General features: G+C 36.4%; 1 protein-coding gene across 1 annotated transcript in view; it reads right to left on the bottom strand.

The window, feature by feature from the left end:
- The window catches only part of ATAD2 (ATPase family AAA domain containing 2), a 66,603-nt gene that overhangs the window by 27,327 nt on the left and 25,725 nt on the right, over positions 1-13,551 (bottom strand). Inside the window, exons 9-13 of the mRNA XM_068983602.1 lie at positions 13,129-13,236; positions 8,731-8,839; positions 8,367-8,482; positions 1,852-2,026; positions 911-999 (exon numbers count right to left, since the gene is read on the bottom strand). Coding sequence (XP_068839703.1) covers positions 911-999; positions 1,852-2,026; positions 8,367-8,482; positions 8,731-8,839; positions 13,129-13,236 — 597 coding nt within the window. The remainder of the gene's footprint in view (positions 1-910; positions 1,000-1,851; positions 2,027-8,366; positions 8,483-8,730; positions 8,840-13,128; positions 13,237-13,551) is intronic.

The following is a 13,551-nucleotide window of genomic DNA, read 5'->3' as shown; positions in this document are numbered from 1 at the left end:
TTTAATTTACTCAGAGCAACAAATAAAATTCTACAGCATCAAGTTGAAGAAGGGTATAATAATACAGTAAATGTTGTTAGGCATTAGAAAAGCCAAAACCTACATATCATTCATATTTTTACATCTTGTTCCTCTTTTACAACACCTATGGTAAAAATAATACTAGCATTATGAAGGCATGCAAACATGTGCTTTTGGGTATCCCAAATTAATTAAGTAGTTACATTTAAGAAGAAGGTCTGAAGAACTGAAGATGAACTAGGACTAAAGTAATTTAGATTCAAGTTGAGGCAGTGGCACTAATGAAAACTGCTCCCTTGGGAACACAGTTATCACAGGGGAGATGCAATTTTCTCATTCTGAAAATGAGGAAGTTGAGCTAGTATTAGAAACTTAAACTACTGGTCATACACCAAGATATATTTTGCTTGGCTCAGGTAGTGCCTTTAAAGCATCCGAACTAGTTGGCAACATCTAAAAGATGGTTAACATACATAAAATTTAAGAAAGAGAAAACTTATTTTTCAAATCTGAGTCAGCTTTTGCACTTCAATAATAGGCTGGAGCTAAAAGTAACTGGCTATGCTCTGATGATTGGACATTCAGACACATTTCCTTGACCCACTCTTATCACTGGCCTGCCTCACTCATTTTATCTGCCTTTATTCACCTCATTGGGCCAGTGGGCATTTAAGTCTGTATCACAAGTTAAATCTATAACCAGTATTGTTTGAGAACATCCTACCATTTAGAAAAGGTTCACCTTTCTTTTTTGTACTATACATTGGTTTCTACTACCAAACAACTGGTTTATAAAGTTTCTAACTGTTTAATATTCTATCCCTCTTTCAACACTAATACAGCTCAGAATATAGGGAGAAAGGCAGAAGTACCATCAAGCAAGTTTTACCTGTGAATTTGATCTTGCCGGCTTGATCGTACTGGGGCCAGACCATCAATTTCATCAAAGAAAATAATTGATGGGCGCATCTGATAGGCCTAGAAAGCAGTCCAGTGATTGCATGCTATCATGAAAGACTTCAAATATGTAGACTCAATATAAACCACTTTAAATTCATTCCTACTTGCGTTTAACAAGTTTTAAAAAATATAACTGTAAATTCAAGAATTGCGTTTTAAGGATTCAGACTAAATTATTAACAGCATGTGATTTAAGTTTATTTGTATATTCAGCTGGAAATATTCAAAATACACACTCCACTGGTTATGTCCCTTAGATTTCATATAGCTATAATTATCGGGACACAGAAAACATCTATAGAAGACCAACTGTCAAAGCAAAACAAAGAACAGAAGACAGTGACACAGCCTTCCTCCATGTCAGGATGAGAAAACGTTTAACAAGATGCTATAGTTTAAAATCAATTTCAGTAAAATTAAAATTTAAAAAGCCTCAGTGAATTTTACAAAGAGATATAAAAGCATTTGCAGCAATATGCCTCAGTAGATCAGAATGTATTATCTCATAACTAACTGTCAATACATCTGGGATATGAACCTGAAAGCCACTCAGGCAGAGCAAATCTTCAGCTTGCACAGTGAAACATACTCACTAGTGTTATCTCTTTATGAAAATATCACTTTCTCTAGATACAAGACCTAAGACTCCAAAGAATTTAGACCCGATTATTCTTTTCTCTCTAAAATTGTTCATCATAAGTTGGTGTAATCAAGACATACAAAGGAAAATAATCTAGAAACATTATATATTTGACATAATTATTCTGAGTCTATTTCTATGAAAAGTGATTAAATGCAAACTTTATCCAATCCTTACATACTTAATCTACATCGATTACAGATCTATACAGGCAAATTTTAATATCATACCTGATCAAATAGCAATCGCAGCTGTCTCTCAGATTCTCCTACCCACTTACTCAGACAATCGGCACCTTTCCTCATGAAAAATGCTACTCTTTTATCCCCTTGACTGCACTCATTGGCAAGTGCTCTAGCAACCAGAGTTTTTCCAGTTCCAGGTGGACCATAAAACAAACAACCTCTGTAAAAGAATAAGTATTGTTTTAGCACTACATTAAAAAATAGGCTAAACAAAACTAGAGATCAATTTCACGAATATAATTAGTGAATAAGAAAGTAAACAAGACAACTGAAACATTTCAATACACAAAGCACAACTTAAAACCTGGGATTAATATTCATACTACAAAATGAATATTGAAACTAAATAAATCCTTTATTTGAAACATTCTTTTATTCATTCAAATTTGTTCATATTACCTTATCTTGCAAAAAAGGTATGACTGACAGTTTACTTTTATAATGTATCAGTGGGGAGAATCAGTTCAGTTCAGTCGCTCAGTCGTGTCCGACTCTTTGCGACCCCATGAATTCCAGCACTCCAGGCCTCCCTGTCCTTCACCAACTCCCAGAGTTCACTCAGATTCACGTCCATTGAGTCAGTGATGGCATCCAGCCATCTCATCCTCGGTTGTCCCCTTCTCCTCCTGCCCCCAATTCCTCCCAGCATCAGGGTCTTTTCCAATGAGTCAACTCTTCACATGAGGTGTCCAAAGTAATGGAGTTTCAGCTTTAGCATCATTCCTTCCAAAGAAATCCCAGGGCTGATCTCCTGCAGAATGGACTGGTTGGATCTCCTTGCAGTCCAAGGGACTCTCAAGAGTCTTCTCCAACACCACAGTTCAAAAGCATCAATTCTTTGGCACTCAGCCTTCCTCACAGTCCAACTCTCACATCCATACATGACTACTGGAAAAACCATAGCCTTGACAATATTGGCAAAGTAATGTCTCTGGTTTTCAATATGCTATCTAGGTTGGTCATTACTTTTCTTCCAAGGAGTAAGAGTCTTTTAATTTCATGGCTGCAGCCACCATCTGCAGTGATTTTGGAGCCCCCCAAAATAAAGTCTGACACTGTTTCTACTGTTTCCCCATCCATTTCCCATGAAGTGATGGGACCAGATGCCATGATCTTCGTTTTCTGAATGTTGAGCTTTAAGCCAACTTTTTCACTCTCCTCTTTCACTTTCACCAAAAGGCTTTTTAGTTCCTCTTCACTTTCTGCTGTAAGGGTGGTGTCATCTGCGTATCTGAAGTTATTGATATTTCTCCCGGCAATCTTGATTCCAGCTTGTTTCTTCCAGTCCAGCGTTTCTCATGATGTACTCTGCATAGAAGTTAAATAAGCAGGGTGACAATATACAGCCTTGATGTACTCCTTTTCCTATTTGGAACCAGTCTGTTGTTCCATGTCCAGTTCTAACTGTTGCTTCCTGACCTGCATACAGATTTCTCAGAGGCAGGTCAGGTGGTCTGGTATTCCCATCTCTTTCAGAATTTTCCAGTTTCTTGTGATCCACACAGTCAAAGGCTTTGGCATAGTCAAGAAAGCAGAAATAGATGTTTTTCTGGAACTCTCTTGCTTTCTCCATGATCCAGCAGATATTGGCAATTTGATCTCTGGTTCCTCTGCCTTTTCTAAAACCAGCTTGAACATCAGCAAGTTCACGGTTCACGTATTGCTGAAGCCTGGCTTGGAGAATTTTGAGCATTACTTTACTAGCATGTGAGATGAGTGCAATTGTGTGGTAGTTTGAGCATTCTTTTGCATTGCCTTTCTTTGGGATTGGAATGAAAACTGACCTTTTCCAGTCCTGTGGCCACTGCTGAGTTTTCCAAATATGCTTGCATATTGAGTGCAGCACTTTCACAGCATCATCTTTCAGGATTTGAAATAGCTCTACTGGAATGCCATCATCTCCACTAGCTTTGTTCATAGTGATGCTTTCTAAGGCCCACTTGACTTCACATTCCAGGATGTCTGGCTCTAGATGAGTGATCACACCATCGTGATTATCTGGGTCGTGAAGATCTTTTTTGTACAGTTCTTCTGTGTATTCTTGCCATCTCTTCTTAATATCTTCTGCTTCTGTAAGGTCCATACCATTTCTGTTCTTTATTGAGCCCATCTTTGCATGAAATGTTCCCTTGGTATCTCTGATTTTCTTGAAGAGATCTCTAGTCTTTCCCATTTTGTTGTTTGCCTCTATTTCTTTGCATTGATCGCTGAAGAAGGCTTTCTTATCTCTTCTTGCTATTCTTTGGAACTCTGCATTCAGATGCTTACATCTTTCCTTTTCTCCTTTGCTTTTCGCCTCTCTTCTTTTCACAGCTATTTGTAAGGCCTCCCCAGACAGCTATTTTGCTTTTTTGCATTTCTTTTCCATGGGGATGGTCTTGATCCCTGTCTCCTGTACAATGTCACGACCCTCATTCCATAGTTCATCAGGCACTCTATCAGATCTAGGCCCTTAAATCTATTTCTCACTTCTACCGTATAATCTTAAGGGATTTGATTTAGGTCATACCTGAATGGTCTAGCAGTTTTCCCTACTTTCTTCAATTTAAGTCTGAATTTGGCAATAAGGAGTTCATGATCTGAGCCACAGCCACAGATTTTAAGTATCATCCTTGGTCTCAGTGCCAGTAACACAACACCCAAAGTTTTGCAAGAAAACAGTGGGAATGACCATGAGATAAAGTAGGATAAAAGAGAGAAATTGAAGTAGTGGCTGGGTGATAGGGACCAGGACAAAGTAAACAATTCACAATAATTTTTGGTGATATCACTGCACTGTCATGGGGTAATGCAGTTTTTTCACCTATTCCCAAAGTTATTCACTGATCTCATGGCAGAATTCTGAAAATAGGTTATATTCATACTCTTTGTAGAAATGATCAAGTAACTGCTCCTTAACTATCTAATAGTTATTTAGTTGAAAAGTTAAAGAAGATCTCAAAAAAACCCCAGAAACGACAGAATAAGAATGGCCAAACAGAAAAGTGATGGATGAAATAAATCTATTAAAAGTCAAGCATAAAATATAGAAGAAAAATTAAGAGAATTCCCTGGAGGTCTAGTGGGTATGATTCAGCGCTTTCACTGCAAGAGTCTGGGTTCAATCCCTGGCTGAGGAGCTAGGATCCTGCAAACTCTGCAGCACAGTCAAAACAAAAATAATAGGAAATGGACATAATCAAATGCAGATGGGGAAAAAAATTGTTTAGAAGACAATCAGAATTTAAATGGAATAAATCAGTGATTTCAATGGACAAAAGCCAAGACAGAAACAGATTTTTAAAAATATATTTATTGGGCCAATAGTTTTATTTGTGAGATTATTTTAAAGAAAAAAAGTAAGGATTCCCATAAAGAGGAAGCAACGGAGATGTTCATGGTACTGATTATCTGTTAATAACAAAAACTTACGAGAAAACAAAACAGTTGGCAATAGCAGAATCAATAAAATATGATACATCCACAAAATGGGAGTATCATTCAGCCATTAAAATGGAAAGAGAACATACCATATAAAAACAGTTTAACACAATCATACGTTGATTTTTTATGAGCAGAAATGTAAGAAAGTGAAAATGAAGAGAAAAAATGGAAGGAACTGGTCTAATTTAATTTTTTAAATAGAAGTATAGCTGATATACAGTATTAACTAAGTTAGAGGTGTAAAATACAGCGATTTACAATTTTTAAAGGTTATATTCCATTCAGCTTTTATAAAATATCTGCTCAATTTCCCATTTTGTATAATATATCCTCGTATTCTTTCATACCTAACAGTTTATACCTCTTAATCCCCTACCCATACACTGCCCCTTCTCAGCTCCCTCTCCCCATTGGTAATCATCAGTTTGTTCTCTGTATCTGTGAATCTGCTTTTTTCTCATATGCACTAGTTTGCTGTGTTTTTAGATTTCACATAAAAGCGATATATGTATTGGCCTTCCTCTGACATTTCACTCAGCAAAACGGCCTCCAATCCATCCGTGTCGCTGTCAATGGCAGTATTTCATTCTTTTCATGGCTTAGTAGTACTCCACTGTGTACACAGTAATATATGCCACGTTTCTTTATCCATTCATTTGCTGATGTTGACAATAAGGTTGCATCTGTATCTTGGCAGTTATCAATAATACTGCCATGAACACTAGGGTGCATGTGTGTTTTCGGAATTAGTGCTTTTTTGGACATATGCCCAACAGTGGAATTACTGGTATATGACGGTAGCTCTATAATTTTTTGAGAAACCTTCATACTGTTTCTCACAGTGGCAGCACCAATTTACATTCCCACCAACAACATATAAGGGTTCCCTTTTCTCCACATCCTCGCCAACATTTATTATTTGTCCTGTTGATGATAGCCATCCTGACAGGTATGAGGTAATACCTCATTGTGGTTCTGATTTTCATTTCCCTGATGATTAGTGATGCTGAGTATCTTTTCCTGTGCCTGTAGGCCACGTGCATATCCCCTTGGACAAACGTCTATTCAATTCTTCTGGCGATTTTTTAATCAGGTTGTTTCACTGATGTTGAGTTGTATGAACTTTATATATATGTTGGATATTTATCCCTTATCAGTTATATCATTTGCAAATATTTTCTTCTATACGTTGCCTTTCTGTTTTGTTAGTGGTTTCCTTTGCTGTGAAAAAGCGTAAAATATAATTAGATCCCATTTATTTATTTTGGTTTCATTTTAGGAGACGAATCCAAAAAAATACTGCTGTGATTTACATTAAAAATTCTATTTTTCCTATGTTTTCCACGAAGAGTTTTATGGTTTTTGGTCTTAAAGTTAGTCTATTTTGAGTTTATTTTTGTATATGATGTTAGAGAATGTTCTAATTTGTCACTGTTGCTTTAATTCACTAAACCACTTTTTTTTTTTTGCCACCACCCCTGGTTTGTGGGATCTTAGCTCTCTGACCAGGGATTGAACCCAGGCCCCTGGCAGTGAGAGCATGAAGTTCTAACCACTGGATTGCCAAGAATTCCCTAAAATTCACTAAATGACTTTAACTAGGTACTTTCAACATGTCCTGTCATCATTAAATCATTATTTAATATTCTATATTTTTTATTAATTTTTTAAAAATTCACCAGTGTTTAATTGATTTATGCTTCAATTTAACTAAAATGATTTATGCTTTAAAAAGCCTACAAACTTTAAAAAGTTTACTTAAATCAATGTTTCCATAGAGGGTGATTCAGGGAGAAAAATTATAAAAGGAAAAAAAAAATCAGGAACTAGGGTTTAAAAACCGATTAAGTAAAGTATAAAAACTAGAAGAAAGAAGATAAAAAAAGGATGGTGATTAAAATTTTAAAAAGCATAGTGATACAAAAAACCCTTACCCTCCTGTCACCAAAACAGCAAATATTAAAGTTGGTGGGGAGAGGAGAGATATAAAAGGAAATACAATTATACTATATATGTTTCGACTGCAAATATATATATATAGGCATAAAGCAAACACTGAAAATTGATTCAGTAAGTTTATATGTATACAAATAAACTACTGAAAGTATTAAGGAAGGGGAATAAATATTTATGTATGGAGGGTAGGAAAAGTAAAGGAGCCAAATAGCCACTGCTATTGCCAAATAGCTTCATCCTTAGAAGCCTATAAATTGTGTCCAAAATAGAAAAATGAGGGACTTCCCTGGTGGTTCATAGTGTGGCCAAAAGACAGAAACAAATTTAAAAAACAGAAAAATTAAAATGAAGAAGGGTTGAAGAGGGCCTACCCTACTTTTGTAAATTTTTCTTTGTCAAACTTACGGTGCTATTTGACTTTTAAAGTTATGTATATATACAATCAACTATGTGCACATGGGTGCTCAGTTGTGTCTGATTCTTTGCAACCCCACAGACTGTAGCCCTCCAGGCTCCTCTGTCCATGGATATACTTCAGTACAAAATAAAAATACATATATTAAAAAATTATGTGCATGTATGCACTTCCACTTACTACATCACTCTGCTTGACCTCCTAATTGTATGTAATTATTTTATGCTGTTATAAAATAATAATTTATACTGTTAAGTTAATCATGTTCCCATTATAACTTGCAGTTATAATTATCTTTTATTTTTTATCTGGCTATTGATTGTGAAAACTGAAAAACATCTTTTACTACTGTGAAAAAAATAAAATAAAGATTAAAATAAAGATATTAAGAAACTATATACATATATCACTTTGATATAAATTTAAAACTAAATCACAAAGCTGAAAGGAAAAAAGAGTACGTAAGATGGGAATTTTACTAAGTGTATGAAAAGTCATGGGAAATGATTTTTTTTAAATGGAGAATCAATTTTGAAACCATTTTTCATCTTAAACATTGAGAAAGTAAAAATACTCAAATCACCCAGGATCTTGTAAGGGCAAGTATAACAAATGACTCGAGACCTGGAAATTACCGAGAGAGAGGCGGTTCCTGCACATAGCACAGGAAAGATTTTAGCTAAAATAAAATGTATAATTAAATTACCTTGGAGGTTGAATTTTGAATTTTTCAAAGACTTCTGGATAAAGTAATGGAAATACTACCATTTCTTTTAGAGCTGCAATATGATTAGACAAGCCACCAACACTATCAAATAGTACCTGTTAATAGAAGGGAAACAATGACATTCTGAGATTTGGGAGTCAAAGCTAAAATCTTATTCCATTCTTAAATTATATCCAAGCCACATATATTGAGTAACAGTAACTTAACAGGAACAACTGAGCAACAGTTGTGGCCTAAAGATTAAAAAAAAAAGAAAAGGTTCTACAAAGATAAAAATTTCTTATAAAACACTGCTTTCTTTTTAAATTTTAAACTAAAATAATACATCTCAGACTGTACTCACTGAAGAATCTAGTTGCATTGGATCAACATCTGCAAGGCTTGCTCCGATTTTCATTCGATCTTTATATATTCCTTTTAATTCATCTTTGCGAAAATTTAGTGGGAGGCACCTAAGGTTACAAACCCCAAACATTCATCAAACACCACTTTCCTCCCCCAAATTCCATGTTAGAATACAGACATTTTTCTTAAAAATTAAAAAAATTCCAAATGGAGTAATCATGAGATTATGTGTTTTGAGTTCCTCCTTTTCTTTACTAGTTGAGAACTTCAGTGTTAGAAATATTTACATCTGAAGGCTTACACAATCTAATGAAAATATCACAAGATACCACAGCAACATAAAGTAATTCATGGTTGAGAATTCAGGAAGCATCAACATACATTATAATGATAGTGTCTGACTTACAGACACTTAACCATTTGCTGGACACGGTTTTAGTTTAGGTGCTAAACAAGTACAAGGTCATTAAATTCTCATAATACTCTTACAACATAGGTATTATTAATCCCATTTTAAAAGAAAGCCAAGGCACAGAAAGGTTAACTGTCTCGCCCAGGATCACACATATAGTATAAGTGGCAGATCTAGGAATCAAACCCGAGCAGCCTGACTCCAGATCCGCCACCACCCTGCTATTATACCTCTCAGCAAAATATGCAGAGCCCACCAGCACCTGGATCCATGTCAACCTTTTCAAGCAAGAGTGAATCAATACTTTCCTAATTACTTTCAAAAACATTTACAGTAGGTTACAAAAAAATACACCTAGAAAAAGCTCTTGTTTTATAGATGGAAGAATGAAAACGCTCATGTTAAAAGTTAAGATACTTGTACAAGAATGCCTAAGCAAAGAATCCCTGCTACTACTAAATACAAGTAAAAGCACACCATGTTCTCCCCAAGTGACAATTCTTGCTAGTTTCAAATTCCATGAGAAATTTATACTGCCAAGCCTAAGATGGAAAAGTTTTCAATTGTGGCTTTTAAAAAGATATTTCTTAAGTAATTCTTAATAGAACTGCATAATATAAAAGTCATAGGACTGAACGTACATTTCTATAAAATGAAGGCAAGTACATAACTTTTGAATGACCTAACTCATTGTCATTCATTTCATAGAAATGAAATGCACACCAAAATGTATTAACCACACTAAAGAGTATACTATTAATTTTAATAATGTATTTTATATGTCTCAGTTCAGTCTAGTCACTCAGTTGTGTCCAACTCTTTGCGACCCCATGGACTGCAGCACTCCAGGCCTCCCTGTCCATCACCAACTCCCGGAGTTTACTCAAACTCACATCCATTGAGTTGGTGATGCCATCCAGCCATCTCATCCTCTGCCATCCCCTTCTCCTCCTGCCTTCAATCTTTCCCAGCATCAGGGTCATTTCCAATGAGTTAGTTTTTTGCACCGCGTGGCCGAAATATTGGGAGTTTCAGCTTCAGCATCAGTCCTTTTAATGAATATTCAGGACCAATTTCCTTTAGGATGGACTGGTTGGATCTCTCTGCAGTCCAAGGGACTCTCAAGAGTCTTCTCCAACACCACAGTTCAAAAGCATCAATTCTCTGACACTCAGCTTTCTTTATAATCCAATTCTCACATCCATACATGACTACTGGAAAACCATAGCTTTCACTAGATGGACCTTTGTTGGCAAAGGAATGTCTCTGCTTTTTAATATGCTTTCTAGGTTGGTCATAGCTTTTCTTCTAAGGAGCAAGTGTCCTTTAATTTCATGGCTACAATCACCATCTGCAGTGATTTTGGAGGCCCCCAAAATAAAGTCTGTCACTGTTTCCACATCTATTTCCCATGAAGTGATGGGACTGGATGCCATGATCTTAGTTTTCTGAATGTTGAGCTTTAAGCCAACTTTTTCACTCTCCTCTTTCACTTTCATCAAGAGGCTCTTTAGTTCTTCTTCACTTTCTGCCATAAGGGTGGTATCATCTGCATATCTGAGGTTATTGATATTTCTCCTGGCAATCTTGATTCCAGCTTGTGCTTCTTCCAGCCCAGCGTTTCTCATGATGTACTCTGCATGTAAGTTAAATAAGCAGGGTGACAATATGCAGCCTTGATGTACTCCTTTCCCTATTTATAACCAGTCTGTTGTTCCATGTCCAGTTCTAACTGTTGCTTCCTGACCTGCATACAGATTTCTCAAAGAGACAGGTCAGGTGGTCTTATATTCCCATCTTTTTAAGAATTTTCCAGTTTGTTGTGGTCCACACAAAGGCTTTGGCACCGTCAATAAAGCAGATGTTTTTCTGGAACTCTTGCTTTTTCAATGATCCAACAGATGCTGGCTATTTGATATCTGGTCCTTCTGCCTCTTCTAAATCCAGCTTGAACATCTGGAAGTTCACGGTTCATATACTGTTGAAGCCTGGCTTGGAGAATTTTGAGCATTAACTTTACTAGTGTGTGAGATGAGTGCAATTGTGCAGTAGTTTGAGCGTTCTTTGGCATTGCCTTTCTTTGGGACTGGAATGAAAACTGACCTTTTCCAGTCCTGTGGCCACTGTTGAGTTTTCAAAGTTGCTGACATACTGAGTGCAGCACTTTCACAGCATCATCTTTCAGGATTTGAAATAGCTCAACTGGAATTCCATCACCTCCACTAGCTTTGTTCGTAGTGATGCTTCCTAAGGCCCACTTGACTTTGCATTCCAGGATGTCTGGCTTTAGGTGAGTAATCACACCATCGTGGTTATCTGGGTCATTGTGATCTTTTTTGTACAGTTCTTCTGTGTATTCTTGCCACCTCTTCTGAATATCTTCTGGTTCTATTAGGTCCACACCATTTCTGTTCTTTATTGTGCCCATCTTTGCATGAAATGTTCCCTTGGTATCTCTAACTTTCTTGAAGAGATCTCTACACTTTCCCATTCTATCGTTTCTTCTATTTCTTTGCACTGATCCCTGAGGAAGGCTTTCTTATCTCTCCTTTCTATTCTTTGGAACTTTAAATTCAAATATCTTTCCTTTTCTCCTTTGCCTTTCACTTTTCTTCTAGTCATAGCTATTTGTAAGGCCTCCTCAGACAACAATATGTCTCAATAGAGCCCAAATATTTCATCACACAAAATGAATATTTAAAAAATTGACATAATTTACATTTTCTTTTTTTGTACTCAGTCTTTGAAATGCAAGAGTGTATTTTTTACCAAAACGGATGGTAAATCTCAATTCAGATGAGCTATGGATACATTTTAAGTGTCATATGTGGCTGGCTAGTAGCCAGCATACTGAATGTTGTGTTAAGTTGCTTCAGTCATGTCTGACTCTTTGCGACCCTTTGGACTGTAGCCTACCAGGCTCCTTTTTCAAGGATTCTCCAGGCAAGAATACCGGAGAGGATTGCCATTTCCTCCTTCATGGGCACTTCCTGACCCAGGGATCAAACACACGGCTCCTACATCACAGGCAGATTCTTAACCGCTGAGCCACCAGGGGAAACCCAGCATACTGAATAAAACAGAGCTAACATGATTTAAAAAACACAGAGAACTTAGGATATAAAAAATGATTGGTTTGCATGCCCCTTCAATATGTTCTAGTCGCTTTATCAAACATTGTTTTCTACCCTACAAATATTGCATTGTTAGAATCCAAGCACTGAATTATTCATTTACCCCCCATATCCGTAAAATGGGAGTAATTTTTGCCCTGTTTCTATGATTATTGTGAAAAATCAAATGAGCTGATTTAGTATGTCTGAACTTATCCTACAAGCAGTTATGAAATAAGTTAACCTTTAAATTTTCCTGAAGAGTTCTACAATAAGAATTTTTTTATCATTATAAACAGAAAAAAAAATTTCAGTGAAAAAACAATTATTTCCTCAAGTCAGTGTTTACCAAGCAGCATTTTGGTTTTATAAGAAAACATATGCTCTGGACTTCCCTGGAGGTCCAATGGTTAGAAATTCACCTGCCAATGCAGAGGACATGGGTTCAGTACCTAGTCTGGGAAAATCTCACATGCCATGGGGCAGCTGGGCCTACTGAGCCCATGTGCTGTGACTTCTGAAGCCTGTATGCCTAGAGCCCGTGCTCCACAAGAGAAGCCGCTGCAGTGAGAAGTACTGCAACAAAGAGAAAACCCTGCTCACCACAGCTAGAGAAAGCCCACATACAGTGACAAAGGTCCAGTGCAGCCAAAAATGCATAGATTAAAAAAAATATGTTCTAACCACAGTGAAGTTTCAACTGCAGATATTTCACACAAGAGTTATTACATATTAAGGCTTATATATTAAACTGGTATATAGTTTTTTAACTAATTTTTAATATGTGCCAAGCTGTACATATTCCCAAATTATTCATTTTTCTTTCTACTTAAAAAAGCTGGCAGTTTTAAAGGAATCAACAAGCACTTACCTGTTGATAGCTCTATTACGGCTCCTTTTTCTTCTCCTCTCAAACTGCTGTTCATCTTCTGAAGAGGAGGATGAAGTAGAGTCACTACTGTGGATTGCATGCCTTCGCCTAAAGAGGTAAACTGAAATCATAATGGAAGAAGGCAGGAGAAACATACAATACAAATATCAGAAATACCTAAAAATACCTGGTGATCCAAAAATGTTTATCATAAAATTAATGTATTTGCTGAATCAATGAAGTGAGCTTTGTTAGTTCAATCTTTTGAAGTAAATAAAAGACTTGGATAACTGAGAATGGAAAAGATAGGAGGCTATAGGCATCATTAAGACAAAACATGGTCCAGGCAGAGTGACTTCTTATCTTAATATAAGTCCGGTACACTCAAAGAGAAGGTACGATAAAGAGGGTTTTGCAATCTTT

Source organism: Capricornis sumatraensis, chromosome 11 (assembly GCF_032405125.1).
Source record: "Capricornis sumatraensis isolate serow.1 chromosome 11, serow.2, whole genome shotgun sequence".
Classification (NCBI taxonomy): domain Eukaryota; kingdom Metazoa; phylum Chordata; class Mammalia; order Artiodactyla; family Bovidae; genus Capricornis; species Capricornis sumatraensis.
Note: the sequence above shows the minus strand (reverse complement) of the source record. Positions and strands in the feature narration are given on the sequence as shown.